Source organism: Mya arenaria, chromosome 16 (genome assembly GCF_026914265.1).
Source record: "Mya arenaria isolate MELC-2E11 chromosome 16, ASM2691426v1".
NCBI classification, from domain to species: Eukaryota; Metazoa; Mollusca; class Bivalvia; order Myida; family Myidae; genus Mya; species Mya arenaria.
In genome coordinates this window covers 12730128-12749764 of record NC_069137.1, presented here as the reverse complement: position 1 = coordinate 12749764, position 19637 = coordinate 12730128, and the positions used below count along the sequence as shown (strand labels likewise).

The 19637-nt window shown below is 33.4% G+C and overlaps 1 protein-coding gene across 6 annotated transcripts in view; it reads right to left on the bottom strand.

Moving 5' to 3' along the window:
* LOC128222228 (golgin subfamily A member 6-like protein 2) overlaps window positions 1–19637 on the bottom strand; it is a 57171-nt gene that overhangs the window by 24117 nt on the left and 13417 nt on the right. For 3 of the 6 annotated variants that reach the window (XM_052931170.1, XM_052931169.1, XM_052931171.1), the window contains exons 2-4: window positions 4507–4555; window positions 4220–4311; window positions 2282–2342 (exon numbers count right to left, since the gene is read on the bottom strand). In XM_052931170.1, the coding sequence (XP_052787130.1) occupies window positions 2282–2342; window positions 4220–4311; window positions 4507–4550 (197 nt within the window). In that variant the 5' untranslated portion in view covers window positions 4551–4555. Of the gene's footprint in view, window positions 1–2281; window positions 2343–4219; window positions 4312–4506; window positions 4556–8492; window positions 8806–19637 lie in introns of those variants that run through there. The other 3 variants (XM_052931173.1, XM_052931172.1, XM_052931168.1) reach the window with 3 other exon arrangements.

Sequence of the window (19637 nt, the reverse complement as noted above, 5' to 3'; positions counted from 1 at the left end):
GTGTATTAGGTGTGCCAAGTATATATGTGCCAGTGTTGTTTGGGCATATATCATTTGGTTTCTCTATTACATTATTGCCAGTGCTGTCTGGACAAAGGGCATTGGGCTTGTCCAATATGTTATTGCCGGTGTTGCTTCGACATAGGGCATATTATAGCAAGTGATGCTTGGACATTGTGCATTGGGATTATCCAGTATATTATTGCCAGTGTTGCTTGGACATAGGGCATTGGACTGTCCAGTATATTATTGCCAGTGTTGCTTGGACATAGTACATTGGACTGTCCTGTATATTATTGCCAGTGTTGCTTGAACATAGGGCATTGGGCTTGTCCAGTATATTATTTGCATGGTTGCTTGTACATAGGGCATTGTTCATGTCAAGTATGGTATTGCTAGTGTTTCTTTACATAGGACATTGGGCTTCTCCAGTATAATATTGCCTGTGTTGCTTTGTCAAAGAGCACTGGGCTTGTCCAGTATATTATTGCCAGTGTTACTTTGGCAGAGTGTAATGAGCATTTCCAGTATATTATTTCTAGTGTTGCTTGGACATATGGATGGCATTGGGCATCTCCAGTACATTATTACCAGTGTTGCTTGGATATAGGGCATTGGGATTATCCAGTATATAATTGACAGTGTTGCTTGGACACAGGGCATTGGGAATTTCAAGTATATTATTGCTAGTGTTTTTTATATAGGACATTGTGCTTCTCCAATATAATATTGCCAGAGTTGCTGTGTCAAAGAGCAATGGGGTTGTCCAGTATAGTATTGCCATTTTTTTGTTTGGACATAGGGCATTTGGCTGGTCCATTATAGTATTGCTAGTCTTGCTTGTACATAGGGCATTCGTCTTTTCCAGTATATTATTGCCAGTATTGCTTGGACATAGTGCATTGGGCTTGTCCAGTATATTATTGTCATAGTTGTTTAGACATAGGGTATTGGGCTTGTTCTGTATATTATTGCTAGTGTTGCTTGGACAAAGGGCATTGGGCTTGTCCAGTATATTATTGCTAGTGTTGCTTGGACAAAGGGCATTGGGCTTGTCCAGTATATAATTGCTAGTGTTTGTTTTACATAGGACATTGGGCTTTTCCAGTATGATATTGCCAGTGTTGCTTTGTCAAAAAGCACTGGGCTTGTCCAGTATATTATTGCCATTGTTGTTTGGACAAAGGGTATTGGGCTTGTTCTGTATATTATTGCTAGTGTTGCTTGGACAAAGGGCATTGGGCTTGTCCAGTATATTATTGCTAGTGTTGCTTGGACAAAGGGCATTGGGCTTGTCCAGTATATAATTGCTAGTGTTTGTTTTACATAGGACATTGGGCTTTTCCAGTATGATATTGCCAGTGTTGCTTTGTCAAAAAGCACTGGGCTTGTCCAGTATATTGTTGCCAGTGTTGCTTGGACATAGGGCATTGGGCTTGTCCAATATATTATTGCCAGTGCTGTTTGAACATATGGCATTGGGTTTGTCCAGTATATCATTGCCAGTGTTGCTTGGACATTGGCCATTTGGCTTGTCCAGTATAGTATTGCCAGTGTTGCTTGGACATAGCGCATTGGGCATGTCCAGTGTATTATTGCCAGTGTTGCTTGGACATAGAGCATTAGGATTTTCCAGTATATTATTGCTAGTGTTGCATGGTCATAGAGCACTGGACTTGTCCAGTATATTATTGGCACTATTGCTTGGACATAGGGCAGTGGGCTTGTCCAGTATATTATTACGAGTGTTGCATGCACAAAGGGCATTGCGCTGGTTCAATATATTCTTATCAGTGCAACTTGGACATTGGGCTTGTCCAGTATATTATTGCTAGTGTTGCTAGGATTGCAAGTTACCTATAATCGGCACATTAGGTTGATATAATTTTAGCGGAAAAATCCTTGATATAATTTCCGGTAAAACGAGCACTTCGTCGACAACGATGAAAAACCTACGTCGGAGCGAATGCTTTGTTGATCAATTGTTTGTGTTTTAAGAAAAATTTATAACAGAGTCGTTAAATATTATGCTGATGTGTATGCTAATACATCGTTTGTTTGGACATTTGAAACACTTAAAAAGGCAACAGGATTAAGATAAAACCAGAATTTGCTTGAAGAAATAACGGACAAACAAATCGATAAATAAATTACCTTTCCATCTTAAAGTTGTTATAATTTTCAAATATTTTATTTATGCTGGACCATGCAGAGCTAATTTGCATTTGATATGGTTATGTAAGATATTATCCATAATTAGCCGGGTATTGGAAAGCAATACTTAATATCGTGTTCCTTCCACTCATCCGATGGCCTAGTTCGCATAGGCTCTGCCTCATCCGCTATAATGAAAAAAACAACAATAACAATATAAGCATGTTAAACTGTTTACCTTATATAAGCCATTTCCCTGTGATTGACTTATATATAATATATTTATGACATATCTTAGCCATTTCGAAGTGATTGACTTATACGTGAGATATGTATGACATATCTAAGCCATTTCCCTGTGATTGTTTTATAAATAAAAATTTATTGACTTTGAGATAAAATATGTCTGATATGTCTACGTCAGTTCACAGTGATATTCTGATTGATGAGAAATTCGTGGTGTCACAAAAAAAGGATATGTGTTTATTTCATTGATAGATCGTATATCATTTCACGAAAGTCATAGAAGAAATGCAAAAAATGCCAGGTTTGAAAATAAAAAAAAAATAACACGAGTGAAATACAATACGTTTTTACACTAACGTTTGTTTCTTTTATGCTTATTTTCGGAGGTTAACTGGTATTTTATTTAATTTTAAACACCGTATCTTTAAAAAGAGAAGATTGTTTGCTACGCTGTTACCCGTGGAACGCCTCACACTCATGCAACACATTTATTGCCGGTGAGGTGGCTGTTATTTTTACGTCGGTGTAATGGAGTTTTTCGACCCTGATTGAATAAAAAACCTGGTTATCATTCCATCGAGTGGCACCAGGATAGTGAAACTAATTGCGTACGGATATGCGATAATTCGTGGTTGTCATAGATATTCGCGCAGTGGTTCAGAGTATGTAAATGGTCTGATCGGTCTTCAAATAGTTCTTAGAAGAGTGAAGCGTTATTTCTTGAAAGGTGCGTGAAAACTGTTTTCTGGTGACATTTGAAGCGAGAAATAATTAACTCGCGTTCTAAATATTGCCACAAGACAAGGATTCTATGATGAGCTACAGACGACAATCTTCAACAAGGGAGGTAATTACAATGTGGTGACCATAAAAAGAAGTTCCATACGGGCATTTTATCTTCGCCCTTGGGCAAGATAAGAATTTCTAGCATGGTTAAATTAATGGATCTACTTATCTGAGGTGGGAGAAAATAATATTTCGACTATCAGGTCATTATGTTACGATTCCTTTACACGAAGGCAAATTAACATTTACAAATAACAACTACCCCCATAGAAAAACGACTTTGCAGGTTATAATTTACTGTATGTAGACAATTCGATACATTCGACTCAAGTGTCGATAAACAATAACACGGCGGTCACTTTTTATACAGAATGACGACTCCCTAGTATCGTTTCACTGCATGTAGAAGTCTTAATATCATGACCGGGTGGTCGATATGTTATTTCTAAGAATAATTACTAAGGGGTGGTTATTTTATGGTGTCCAATACCTTACAAAAATTTCGTCACTAATAGAAACACGGTTCTTTTCGGTGGGGTTGATCATTTATAGACACGATCGTAGGGAGTCAATATTGTATACGGAGAGTCAACATTTTAAACGAATTTGGTTCATTTTCCTACGATGGTCGATCAACTTTATTACTATTTACTATTTTTCAAGTGTAACTGTGCAAGCATTTTGTACACATTTGTCATTGAACAAATATTGTGTTCAAACATGCACAAATGTATTTTTTTTAAATTAAACCATGCATAATTGCATACACATATCACCATTTACTAAATGAATATTGGAAAGGTCAAACAGGTAATCAAAGCAAATGTGAATAAATATTTTCCCAAGTTTGAAAATTTGTTTCATGATACAAGGAAATGCAACCGTTTTGTAGCAGACCCTTAAAAAGTAGTATCAAGTCTACCTTTTTGTTTCGACTTTTAAGACAGAACAATGCATGCGGTAATTATTGATGGTTATTTACAGTAGAATAAAAGAAGAATTGTAGATGTTATAGATATATATTATTACATACCTATGGTAGAAGGTCTATGCCCTGTATTAGGGGATTCCAGACATCCGTTCGAAAAAGGCATTTGTCCAACTTGTAGTATCAACTCCTCCGTGCTAAAAAAACAGATGCAGTAAAGGGATAATAAAACAAGGCTGTTGTGACGTATCCCCATAATGGCGCCCTGATACCAGTTACATTTCAATTGTAATGGACATTAATTAAATAAACTCGGAAAACATAGCTGATCTATATAGTTAAACAGCAGTTCAATTGTTAAGTAATAAATAAAAAGATACATTCAATCATACTCATTTCTTCTTCCCGATGGCTTGGGTCGCCTTCGTGTTGTCATATCAGCTTCCATGGAAAAAACAAAAATAGAAACAAATTGAACCAAATAATGTATTTGTAAAGACAAATAATATTGATGAGCTATTTTAAAAAAAGAGAGAGTCTTATAAAACATTTATCCAGGTAAGTACAGAAAATTATTTAATAATGAAACTGCTCATTAATATATGTAAACCATAACGTTCATAAAAGTGTTAAAATAGTCATTTTGGCACATTTAATCTATATGCATATGCCACACGTGCGCTGTTGCTAGGATATCAACGACTTTATTCGGCAAACCTTTATCCAATTATAGAAACAAGTAAAAATAAAGATAATGCATTTACAATGTAGAATACCCATATAACGTAGCCAGCGCTTTTCCAAAAAAAAAACGACTTAATACTTCATGGACTGCATTAACCTGGGCAGTACTACATGCACAGCATTGACCTGGGCAGTACTACATGCACAGAAGGCATTTGTTTTACACACAAAGCAAAAAATCACGGCACAGTGTAGAACTTTGATCTTCATTCAAAATACTTATGCTGTCGTTTACTAAGTGGTGCCAGGCTACAAATGGATATGGCGTGATTTAGAAACAACTATATCTGACGTGATTTCATACGACAGCATAAGTATATTGAATGAAGATCAAAGTTCTACACTGTGTCGTGATTTTTTGCTTTGTGCGTAAAACAAATGTCTTCTGTGCTTAAGAAAGCCATAAAACCTCTTGAGACGAAAATGATAATGATGTATTTAAACTGTTTCTTAATGTTAATGTAGTTGAACGTATAAAATCGGTTAAAAAAAAAACATCGCTAATGATATGGTCATTAGATTAAAATGCACATTACAATGCTAACTATCTCAAGAACAAACTTCCGCGTAAGGAAGAATAATATTTAACCAGGTAAATTCGAGGGAGATGGCTGCAAACCTAAAATACAAACTCGAGTTTGATTCGAATATTTTATCGCTGTCATTAATGGCATATTATTTAGTGTCACATTTTAAGCGGAATTGAATATGCGATATACTGGCAAGGAATAAGTTCAGTCATACTATCCATACATTTAATACATTCAATAAGGAGATCACGAATCTTGTCACGCAATAATATCGACAAATTTATGATATTAAACGACTTCATTTGATCTGCATTGAATAGTATCTCAATCAATATTTATTCTAACAGTATCATCTTACAACGCTGCAATGTAAAGCAGGGTATTAAATAGCTTAACGAGCGAAATAAATGTATACAAGTCAGTTATAAGGAGTGTATTTATGAATCACAGTCTGAATCCTTTTATATTGATATTTAATTCTCAATTTCATGCTTAGGTTTTGAACCAGGTATTATTCGACGAAGGAAATATCGCCGGAGAGAACATCTATCACAGAATCTTTATATATCGACAGCAACAAGCTGTTGAAAGTGCTAAAACTATGGTATGAAATTTGAAACAAACCTGACAATACATGCACAGCGAAGTGTTAAATACTCCAATTAAACAAGACACATGTATCTGAGGTCAATATAATAGTTTAACTAATGAAAAGGCAGTAGTACTCAAGTTTCTCAAGACATTTATTTCACTAAATCAACAGTCAGCCGATATACATATATTAATCATGTGAAACGGTAGATATAAACAGTTGATGGTCCAGTTTGTAGGTAGTTTTATAATATTATGTAGACCACTAAGAACAGATTGTTAGTTTGTACTTACACAAATAAATGTTAATGCAACTGCAACTGCATTTTGTACGTACATACTAAAACAAAACTATTTTACCATATTTGTGTTCCATTCTTTGAAAATTCCTTATTCGTGTGGTACTTTCATTAACGGCAGTTAAAGCAAGGTTTAAGCTCAAAATATTTTATATCTTTAATATATGTCAATATCCACAGATTCAAAAAAAAACTACTTGCAATGGAATATCCGGCGTGTTCTGAGAATATCAGTAATATATAAATAAGAAAATAATTGTATAAAGGGACATACGACCTGGGTAGATGAATTGTGGATGCTATACTGACCGGCTTATGAGATACGTCAATATTGTGTAATAATGTATATGTCGTGACATTGTTGTTTTACAATCACGTATTTGTGTTTTTAATATGTTTTCATGTGATTTCCAAGGTAAGAGTAATATGCTTGCAAGTGATTCGAAATTCCAAATGTAACATATGAGCGTGGGCAGACCTTATAAATCACAATCACAAAAAATTGTAGCATCATTGCTTTCCATTTACAGGGTCCTGCAGTGTTCTTGTTAACAACAATACTTGAATTAAGATGTTACTTTAGTTTCGGATAACATACTTGTTCACTTAAATATTGCACGCATGCAAATGTCTGTACGTAGTAAATTTAAACGTTTAAGTGTGTTTGTTAAAGCGACTTAGAATGTCGATATATATATGATATGTATATGGTTAAAACATCTAAGTAGCTTATCCAAAAGATAGAGTCTCTTGAATTAACAGCATAAACATTATGTTTCAGGACTTGGTTTTTTGTTATAAAGACATTTTTTAAATGAAAATATTGAGTATATTGTCATAACGATTACGTATATTGCAAAAGAGACACGCTCTCCTCAAAACAACTAAGTAGGCAGTTAAAACGACTAGGTATCACATTGTTACGACATTGTTATTAAAAAGTATATTATCAATTAGCTATTACGTATGCTACGGCATTTTGGTTAAAAAAGAATTATACCTTACTTTATTATTGATTTTTTTTTTCCTTTTTCATTCATGAATTTTGTTTTTCTAGACTGGACTTTGCTGATCTCGAATCCTTTAAAGTGACCTTGCAAATACTTTATGGATTCAGTCAAATGCACTGTACTTGCTAAGGAAGCATTTTTCCTTGATTAATTTGTAAATCGTTTGCCAAACGTTTTCACGTCGTCGTCCATTTTTTCAGGTTTCCAAAATAGGAAATGTCCTAATATTCACGAACAGGTTAAACAAAACTGTAATAATAAACCGTATAAAGTGGTTGAAGTACAGCTTAGAAACAGTCGGTAAGATTAAAAACCAAACGGCTGCCGAATTTAATAATTTACAGCATGTTCGTTTTACGGTGAGTTTAGGCAGTCAATTAAAATGACCATTGCTTCTAATCCTGTTTGTTCAAGCTAATTAGCCAATCAATAGTCTAGAAACTCGTATGAGCAAACTTTGGTCCGTATTGTGCGAGTTTTGGCAGTTATTGTCGTCAATTGTATAGTATTAGATTGTTCCAGTATAGGGTAAAATACGTTTTAGTTAATAAGTAAAGTCGTTATGACAAAATCATTCGTCACAGTAACAAGATACAAATATTTAAAACAACTACTACGTGAAACGTTTGCGTTCTCGTAAATGCATGTTTAACATTTTTTTTCACTAATTGATTTCATTATTAATGAATTTGTTTAATGTATAGGATTTTAGCATTTACCTTAATGGTTCGTGTAAGCGATTGGCTAACACATTGCACTGCATTGAAAAATATTCAAACGGTTGTCGTTCATGTTTATGTCAACAAAGTTTTATTTCATTCTACGTCTCCCGTCAAAATAAACTGTTTGTGCTGTCTCGATGAAATATACTTCGATCTAACACTAAAACAATTATCAATCATTTATAAACAAAGCTTTATACACGCTAGCCTTACTGTACTGTTCGCAATACCAACTTCTTTTTTACGAGTCACATGGGTTCAAAGATAAACCACTCTGTACTACACTTTTTAACTCAATTTCATCTCTTACAATTATTTCATTTAAACGCCTTTATATTTGTTGAAAGAACCAGTCTTCTTAGCACTGTTCAGTATATCATTATGTTAGGTTTGAAATTGTTTTTATCTTATTTGAGAACAAAGCATTGCAAATCAAATTTTAAATAGTTTCAACTAATAAGGATACATAAGTACACACTTACTCGTTTTATCCGAGTTATATGAGTTATAATCCGAACAATTCGTAGGATCACTGTACAAGAGCTAAAGCTTCAGTCTACACAAATCTTCCAAATTCCATTTCACTGTATGTAAGGGTTTCAGCTTATTTAATTTTGGTTATATAAAACAGCCCGAGTAAACACGGCCAGCGTGAATGAGTTTGATCATTTCTAATTTATGAAATCATCTACCAAAAACGGAACACAATTATGTAAATACTCTATAAGATAAATCGCGTTAATCAATAACTCAGCTATGTTTTCAATGTGGAGGAAAGTACTCCTTGATTTAATATTTAAATACGTATCGATCAACTCGACAGGCTTTGTATTGATCTATTTTGAGGACAAAGCTTTGCATATCAAATTTCCGAACTTATATACCTGAGGCACACTTTCTTCACGTTAAGGTTCATTAAATACAATACGTAACAGTTTTAAAAGCAAACGAATACCGAACTTGTCTGAATAGTTTCGATTTGTAACCCGAATCGACGGTTAGTATCATTGTCAAAGTGCAATGAACAATTAAGAAAGTAATGGGCGTAGAATTGAAAACCGACTTTACTCCCTTGTTTTTTATATACAAAAAAGTTCGAAATCCGAAATCTTCAATGTGTTACACATTAAGGTTGTTTGTTGAGTTTTGTGCTTTTGCTTGTGATTTTTTTGTGTTTTTGTTCTATGTATTTGGCGTTTACCCTGTGCCATTAAACGGTGTTTAAGTTTAAACTTTTGGCTACTGAGCTTGTTTCTGTAGTTGTTAAGATAAATATTAATACTTAGAAATGTACACATATAAACACAACTTTATTTTCTTACTTTCATTTTCAATACATCGCTTCCTTCAATTATTTAAAGAAAATGCCGTAATTAATAATTTACAAGGGGATTATTTCAGTTTCATCTATTTAAATGACAATATTGACTCCTACATGATGATTTGATAGCATATGGAATGTATAACTCCTTGTCACACATGTAAATAAAACGGCACTGTTAATTAATTGTACAATCATATGAAAGAGGAGTGATATATGCAGCTGATTTCTAGTTTGTGTTGCAGACAAATACGTTGGTTTATGACCAACGAGGTCAAACTGTAGATAAGGTTTGCGTGAAAATTAATCCTATTTCAAATACAAGTTTTTTGCATACTTTTTTGGGTTATGTGATACAAAATATATGGCAATTATAGCAATTAAAGTTGACTTGAAATAATTGTAAGGTAGCGAGAGCTCTGGTTACAGGTCTGTGTGTATATTCAAGTGTTAAGAGTGATATGATCCACTGCATGTTTTGTATATTTTGAAAGGGATTATTTTAATATATCATTAACGTTTTTAATCTGCGACAGGATAGCATGTTTTGCAAATAGCTCATCTTGAATAAATACAAGGCATTTCATATTGACATGTTTCACATTGTCATTGCTGTATAAAACTCAGTGCTGTTTTGCGTAAGCGACCTGGTTTCCAAATTTGAATTCCGGGTCACTGGTTACGCGGACTAACTACTGTACTTGGATTTGACCTTGATGCTCTTGATTCGTTTCGATGAAGACTACATAGGAAGTCATTTGTATTTATGTATTTCAAAGCCTAGTGTGCATATTTTGTCAGGAAGTTAAATACACATGTCAGCCAGAATATAGATCCAGCCAAGCAGAAGTATGGCAATGTCTGTTAGTGTCAATTTAAACAGATTTTGACAATTATTTCTGATAATCGGTAAAAACGTTCTACCTTCTGTATATCAGGCATTGACACCAATGACAACATTTCTGTAGATATAGAAATGGTTTTGTTTTCACCGAATCGGACAGACTAAAAGATAAATGTAGTGGGAGTTGTCTCAAATTGAATTCAGTACAATAGTACGCTTGTCCTTTTCTTTGGTGCTGTTCAAGCATGGACACTTGTCATTCTATTGTGGATTTTAATACCGGCATTTAATGCATAGTATATTGAATTTACGGTATGTCGATTGCAAATCTAACGATGCTTGAGCGGTGGGGATAATCATCAAACGTTTGTATATGAATAGAATATAGCAATGTTAACAATATTAAATCTTGATTGATACCTTGGAGTAACGGAACAGGTGCTGATGGATCTCAGTCCACTAGTGTCCATTTGTTTTAAAAATAATGAGAAATGAAGCACATTATAATATTTACTGCATTGCTGCGGATAACTTTGATCCGTATTCAAAATTGGTTACAATGTTTTCTTGAAGTATAAAGGATTCCATGGTGACCGAAGTGACGTTTTAAATCTGTTTTGTTGTTTATTTATAACCACAATTCGAAGCTTTCATGAAATACCGTTTCGAATTATTTTGTAAATTACGGGCAGCAGTTTTTTTGGTCGATATATGTCACAATTAAGTCATCAGGCCTGTTGATCTGATATATGATAACTATAACAATTGTTTCGTACGATGAAACATGATAATAATAAGTTTTGAAACGAAAATAACTTGTACTGCTCAAAAAAGCAAAACTTTTTTGAAGGTATGATTCATTGAAGGATAACAAATGCGATCTATTCATACTTAGCAGGGGTAAGTAACCAACTATATTGTAAAAAGTTCATGATGCTACATCAAAATGTATGCTAAATTGCTGATGCCTGCAGTTGGTTTCCTTTGCAATGGGAAGTTGCAGTTCACTTGTAGGGTTGGGGTGTTCTTAAAGCCATGATCATTCAGTTCAATTCAATTACTTTACATGTACCTCATCAGTCAATAACTGTACTTGTACCTCTTTATTTAATGATTTTACATGTACCTCGTCAGTAAATAAATGTATATGTACCTTGTTTGTCTTTTTACAACAACAATAACATCACACGTACTTTTTTGTCAATAGCAATAAATGTCCCTCGTTATACATATACCTCATCAGTCATTAACTGCACATGTATCTCATCGGTCAAATAATGTACATTTATCTTATCAATCAATTATTGAACATGTACCTCATCAGTCAATAACTGTTTAGAAACCAAATCAGTCAATGAATGGACATGTAAATCATCAGTTACTAACTGCACATGTATCTCATCAGTCAATGACGGGACATGTTCCACATCAGACACTGTGCTTGTTCCGTATCTGTTTATGACTGTATATTTACCTTATCAGTGATTGACTGTATATGAACCTGAACAGTTAAGTGTTATACATATACATGTACCTCACTTATCAATCATTTGACATGTACCTCATCAGTCAGAACAACTGTACATGTATTTCAATATTCAATACCTGCTGTTCGCATAACTCATAAGGCAATGACTTGACATATACCTCATTTGTCCATAAATGTACATGAACTTTATTTGTATTTATATTTGATCTGTCAATAACTTGACACTAACTTGAGAATATCTCATCAGTCAATACATCTACATTTACTTTGCGGTCAATATCTGTACGATTATCGTATTAGTCAATGCACAATTATAAAAAAATATATACCATATTTCTTAAAGATAAAAATGAAAATTTTGTTTTTATCGCCATTTAATTCACACATGGCGGTCTTCTATTAACTGCACGTTGTATAACGATATTATTTTTAAGTTATGAACTCATAAGACGATAAGGCCTAAACAAAAGAGTGGTTTAAAAAATGACAATTAATTTATGCACAATTAATTTAATTGTTAACTGTATAATATTCTCAATTTCAAACGATTAATTAGTAACGGTCTGTCAACAAACACACTTTAGGTAACATTATAATGATTTTATCATTATTAATTGTATGTCAATCGGGTAAACTCATCACTCAATTTAAATCCTTGATAGCTTCTATGATTAGTTGCAACTAAACGTGCCTGGACATTTTGTAAACAAACTTTTTTGAAGATGCTATTAGAAGTATGTTTAATGGCCTAAACAAATTTGTTTTACTTACATATTGACCTCTAGGCATATATACTCTAGCATGAAATGTTCCTAACGTACCCTTAGTTTCCGTTCCGATAAAATTGTTTTTGCTACTTATCACCAAAAACAAGGTAACAGTCACAATGCAAACATGACCAAATCGCAGGACGCATCAAACAGTACACTGAATTTATCGACCATCTAGAGCAAGAAGTAACAAAGATCAAGATAAGAGTTAATATACATTACCTTTTATTGTTTTTAATTTTCATTCTGTTCTATCAAAATAGGTCGTCTTATCACTTTAAGTACAGAATAAAGTCCGTATTACGTTGGGAATAAGGCTATGCAGCTAAATGCGCTGGGTTATAACGATCTTGTTTGTTTAGGTGAAAAAGCACATATTTGTTTTCTTTGAATGAGAAAATGTGTGATGTAGTGTGGGTTTTTTTTTTGGTTTGGGTTAAAATGGACATTTTTGAATAGTCATGTATACCTGATATTGTCATCATAAATAACATGTTTTGCCCTTCCACTGAAATCGACCGAATAGTAAGCTTTAAATGATTTTTTTTTATCTGTTAACTTTCGTTTCCGGTTAGAATGATATATTGTAACAACATGTATCTTTTGCATAGCATTTAAAAAGTCGTCAATTCATACTTTCCATGTATAATGGTGGTACAAGTCTCTATATTGTCCTATGTCATAAGTTTATACATATACGCACAAATATAAGAAAATGATTGGTGCCGGGCCTAGAAGAGAGTATAATGTCGATAGTAAAAAGCACATGTTTTATATGTATATGTATATATGTATATACAGTTTTTGCTAGGGGTTTGAGGGTAGGAGATCTAACAGAAAAAACAAACATTGAATATTGAAATTTATTTTATGTTTCCAGTTCGGGTAAACACCTTTATTACTCATATTAATAATATTATTTTTATTAATATCATTGCTTTAGGTGCGTTGTTTGAGTCCCATATACGTATTTAACTTCTAAGGCATTCATGTCTAGCTTCCATCGAGACACTACACACTTTTAAGTGTGAACTACTTTAAATTAGATTGTAAGATTGAAAGGTAATGGAGTTCATATTGTTCTTAACAATAAGTCACATTAATGTATTCCATGCTAGATGTTATGCTGTAAGGCCAGATAGCACAACACAGGAATTTACAGAACATATGCACTAGGACTATTTATAAAAAGCTTACATATGGGCCAAGCAGATTTGTACGGTGGTCATGACCTTGAGAAAAAAGTTAAAGTTTATGAATTTAAACTTTGCGAAGAACTGAATGCTCCAAAACACATATGGTGTGCAGAGTACATTAAACTATCCTACTGACTTGAAGCAGACCTTCCGTTTCAGTGTAACGCAAGATGGTTTAAAATAATACGAGTAAATGGTATAACTCTATTGGCAACCTTATTAAATTACTGAGCACGTGCTTCACCAAATACACTGTTCAGAAATAATATATACGTATTTCATAGCTGAATCGCATGCTTTGTTTAAACCAAAGGCTTTTGAATAACGTATTATGAATTTTTTACCGAATAAAATAAAGGAATACTGGCATAAAATGAAGATTTATGGAAAAATGTACATCGGTTTGTATTCCAGATATATCAATTTTCTGTGTAACGTATTGAAATTTTAATGAATTTGATGCTTTTAAATAATACATATTCAACGATTCGTATTTACTTTACCAATTCTTCATCCGCTAACGCTATTTCTATACTTCAAACTGTTGCAAAAAAAACAACACAAAAAACATGATAGTAATGCTTATGGTGTACTTGCATTCTTTACATATCAGCTTTTAGACAGATCGGCAAAAGCATTGTATAATGTCCAACCTGTCGTACGCAAACATTTATGGGAACACTTAAATATGGCTTAAAATACCTCTTAACGGATGGATGGCAGCCATGAAAACAAGTTTTCACCGCGAATGAATGGTATGTATGCCTTTGTTAAAGATTGTATGCATTTCCAATATTTTAATCCATATATATATATATTGGTGTTGTTACTCAATTCCATACTCTCCATCTTAGTTCCATATATCACATAAACTCTGCCTCTCGAAATAAATCAGAACTAAGCAATACACATGGTGACTTTTCCTTCGGAGTAATCAGGAATCCTGATGGGTTGAAACATAAAAGTACTCTAGTAAGTCACCTCAGCTTGCCAGTAAAAGACAACTTAGAAGAAAATATGTAAGTTAAATGTTGTTTATTTAATTTCTTTAATATTTGTATACAGCAATATATGGTAAAATATGATTAAGTGCAAAAGATTGCATCGCGGACTCACTTTCGGACTGTAACCAGGACGATCAGCGTCTATTGTTATAATGTTATGATGCGGGCACTGATAGCGCTGATGTAAACAAAAAGCCGGTCATTAACGGCACCAAAATTTACTGACTAATGCACGTTTTCTACCGATAAAGCCTGGATTTATATAGGGTTCACGCACCTTTTTGAGGTCGTTACCATCTGCAAAGGCATGCAATATGGTGTACAGCCCGAGTAAACACGACCAGAGTTAAGGTATTTCAATAAAATAAAGCAAATTCGCGAGACATCATCAATGTGATATACTGGCTGCACGTTAAAGCTTCTCGATTTTATACTTCAAAGGTAGTTCAAGTCGTCCACAAGCATTATCAACGTTGAAGTGAGTTTAGTGTAACTTAAGCGCTCTTTGTTTCGTGTCATAGTTCAAGATACAGGAAAAAATCTTCATTTAAACCTTTCACCAATTATCGTTTACATAACATCATGAGTCCAAGTTAAAGAGAAAAAAAAACTTTGTCATATTGTTCTTCTGCACCATACTCATATATTAGACGCATTTCACCTTGTCGCGTTGTCTTGGAAGCTTTGTAATGGTTATATTCCTGAAGGTTCATAATATGACAGTTTTTTCCTAACTTTCATACTAGGCATAGTTTAAAGAAACTTAAATGACGTGTTTCAAAATACAACACAGTTCCCTGTATGCAAAGGACAGTATATATGCAAAAAGCTACAGAAAGAACTTGAGAAACAAAAAGGCAGTGTTAATTCTTAAAAACTACACATACCATATCACAATCTTTACACATTCACTTAAATGTTAACACATTGAAATCACCTTTAGTGCTAACTCATTGAAGTCACCTTAAGTGCTCACATATCGAACGCAACATGTTTAAATATGTTCAGACTGCGAATATAAACCGATAACTGTGTATCTTGTTATTGCTTGACAGCAGGTCACGAAAATCTTAAATAAAAATGTCAAAAAGTGGTATTTATGATTTGTTAAATGTATTGCTATCATTAGGGTTTCAATTATATTTAAAAAGGTTATTTTATTCGAGATAACATGATGCCTGTGATAAACTGTTTTTGTCACGGACGGGTCGATCTATTTACATAATGGTTGATAAGGATTTAAACATATTTTCTGAAATGAATTTATTTGAATTTGTTATCATGCTGAGTCAGTTTATTGGCAACTATATTCAATCCATTGCCATACAGCTTAGCAAACACGCATGGTGGTGAAATTTACGATAAATCAGTATAATTATAGCATAATATAATGGAAAAAGGGATGCAAACTAGATCATCTTTAAAACTAAGCATACCATTATATGATTTTTAAAGTATTTTATGAACATGAAAGATGATTATCCTTTTTGATAAAAGCTTGATTAAAGAAAATTGCAATTGTGTTAATAATTCTTTTCTTTTGTTGTTGCCTATAATGTTACGAATTTGAACAAACTTGGCCGCCGTGTGTACTACATAGGCAAGTGAGATGTTCGAGGGTCACGATAAAATGGACAGTTTTGCCGTGTGTCCAGGTTTTATTCGATACTACATAAAGATTTTAATAATTATCCTTTTTTACATATTAACCATGCTGCAATCATCAACGAAGAAAATATAAAACAGAAATGTTAGGAAATACGTTACAGATTACGCAAATGTCATTGCCAATGGCAACTATTGGTGTCAACTTGTTTTTCTTCATCACGAGATTACGTCATATTTATAGCATATGCACAGGTCATGCATTAGTTTAATGGTGATCGGGATAATCGAGTAATACATTATTTTCGGGATTGTTTAAAACATATGACAAAATGTGAGAACTCTTTCATAGCAAAGATGGAAAGCGTTAACTAAACTTAAAGTTCTTGAAAGTGGAAGCATTTAAAATAATATTCAAATGCTCCACGTTTTCCATGGCGGAATATCATTGAAATTAGCCGACAGGCCATATCCAGTCATCAGAAGGTTGGATATCAACAATGTATTCTTGGTCTTTAGGATATAGTTTTCATTATTTCAAATGTTGTCTAAGCAATTCAGATGTTTATACACGACTCGTCGAATTTATGTCTGACGTAGATCAGAAACATTTCCCTGGACGTTTGAATTAATGAGATGAGAGGTGCGAAGTGAAATATGGGCCTCCATCCAATTGGTGCATACCTGGGTACTAGAGATATTCTCATATCTGGTTTAGGACAACGCAACAGACAGACCAAAATTTGAATTAAACTAGCTTATGGCGGTTTACACAATGTAGCTAATTAAAATACGAATGCATAAGGTAAATATACCTTTTATTAGAGAAATTATGGATGAATGGCATACCATTGATTGTCGCAATTATAGCATTGTTGATAAGGCGAAATAGATACAAAGCTTTACAATTGAGAATAATGTCTACCAAAGAACAAATAAAGACTACAACTTAGATTTGCATTTACTAATTTCTTAATGCATACCTTTTATAACATGCAACAATGTAAAGCGGTATTTTAATGTCGTTTGAAATAAATTGTAAACAGAGTATAGGCTGTATGAAATTTCCATTATGGAATTATTAAATCTCAAATTCATATTCAGGCTTTGAACCAGTAGCTGAATTGTATCTTTTATGAGCACAATTCTTTGCTTTTCAAATTGCTTCTGCATAATGATTGTAAATAGCATAACTTCTGTCAACCATTCTACAAGCTTGGGAACAACGAATACTTTAGACATTAAGCCCCACATAAGAATTCTTATTTTTCAAATGCTTAATCGAACGCAACTACGATGAAAACACAAAGTGTATTTCAACGTCTTAACCTCATTTTACGACATTTTTTTAATAACAAACACATTATAAAAGAGTTATTATCCACCCTCGATCGAATATTACTTTGTAAGCACCAGCATCCTTATCCAAAATATCTGCATACGCATTTGTCTTTCAAATTGCTATTTTATCTATTGGGAAACGGAGTGAATGTAGTTGGGTTTATCTAAACCCTAGCATAAGGACTTTGAATGTAGTCGTATTCAACTAAATCCTAACACGAATTCTTTGCATGTAGTCGCATTTAACCAAACCATAACAAAAGGACTTTGAATGTAGTCGAATTTAACCAAACCCTAGCATAAGGACTTTGAATGTAGTCGTATTTATCGAAACCCTAACACTTGAACTTGAAATGTAGTGGTATTTAACCAAGCCCTAACACAATGACTTTGAATGTAATCCTATTTAACACAACCGTAAAACCAGAACTTTGAATGTAGTCGTATTTAACCAAACCATACATAAGGACATTGAATGTTGTCGTATTTAACCAGGTCCTAACACAAGGACTTCGAATGTAGTCGTATTTAAGCAATCCCTAACACAAGGACTTCGAATGATGTCGTATTAAACCAAGCCCTAACACAATGACTTCAAATGTAGTCGTATTAAACCAAGCCCTAACACAAGGACTTTGAATGTAGTCGTATTTAACCAAGCCCTAACACAAGGGCTTTGAATGTAGTCGTATTTATCCAAACCCTCGCTCAAGGACTTTGAATGTAGTCGTATTTAACCAAGCCCTGGCTCAGGGACTTTGAATGTAGTTGGATTTAATCTAATCCTAACACAAGGTATTTGAATGAAGTCGCAACTAACCAAGCCCTAAAACAAGGAATTTGACCAAACACTTACCAACCATTATTACAAATAATAGATAACTTTCAATCTAGTCGTTTTCAATCTGTTATTCAATTGTTTGAATCAACAATTACGTTGAGAGTGCTATGGAACACATCCGTGATTTAACATACTGAATAGTAGTTTTGCTTCAACAACAATAAACATCGTGATAGGTGAACCCAAGACATTTAAGGCATAGATTATGCAACGCGTGCAGTTTTATTTGTAATTCTCGTATTGTTTGTTAATACGTGCTTGCGTCCGTGCGCGGTTGTGAATGTTCTAGCTAATTCGGAGTATGCCACGTGATTATGTGAATGTCTGTTTACCCTAGCGCCTAGTTTAAATATTAAAAGTACACATGTCATTCAGAAATAAGTACAACTATAAAGAAATGTCCAAAATAATTATACATAATATGTTTGTTCAAAACACTAGTTATCTTCAAACATTTAAAAGTTATAAGTTGGTATGTTTTTCATCTAGAGCTTTTTTAATACAGAGAAATGTAGTAAATGTGGAATGGGAAATTTTGTAGGAAAACCAGTGTTCGATTCTGTGAACGTTTTACTGAAATATCAAAATTCCAGAAATATCATCCAATAAATCTGCATAATCCGTTCATAAAGTTCATAGTTTATTTCAAATAAATACATTGACTTTTAAAACTAGTCATGGTTCTTTTTGAAAAACACACTACCTTTTGTTTTGCTAATTTTGACCTTGGTATATAAAATTATTTGAAGTGTTAACAGCCATATACAACGAGTAGCCCTTGGGTTTGTGTTTCAATTAAATTGATAAACAATTAGGAAAACCACCATGCAGGTAATCATTACAAGCCAAATGTGAACTATTCATTATCGTATTGAACTTACTTAAATAAGCATTTTCAATATCAGAAGTATAGCGTTTCGATTAGACAAATACTTGTCAGTTTATTGATTCAGCAGAATCTAGACATTTCAAAATACAAATAGTTCATAATTTATCCTCACAGCCAATGGGATCTTATCAATACAGAAGTAAGATTTTAAAAAAATGGAAACAGAACCAAGATTGTTGATGAGTTCTCACTATCATCAGCTCAATGAGAAACATATTTTAAATATAGTTATTCTTAAATATCGATAAAACCAAGGGAGGTAGCATTAGGACAAACGGAGCTATGATTCTTCAAATGGTTGCCTACACTTAACTAACAATCATTGTC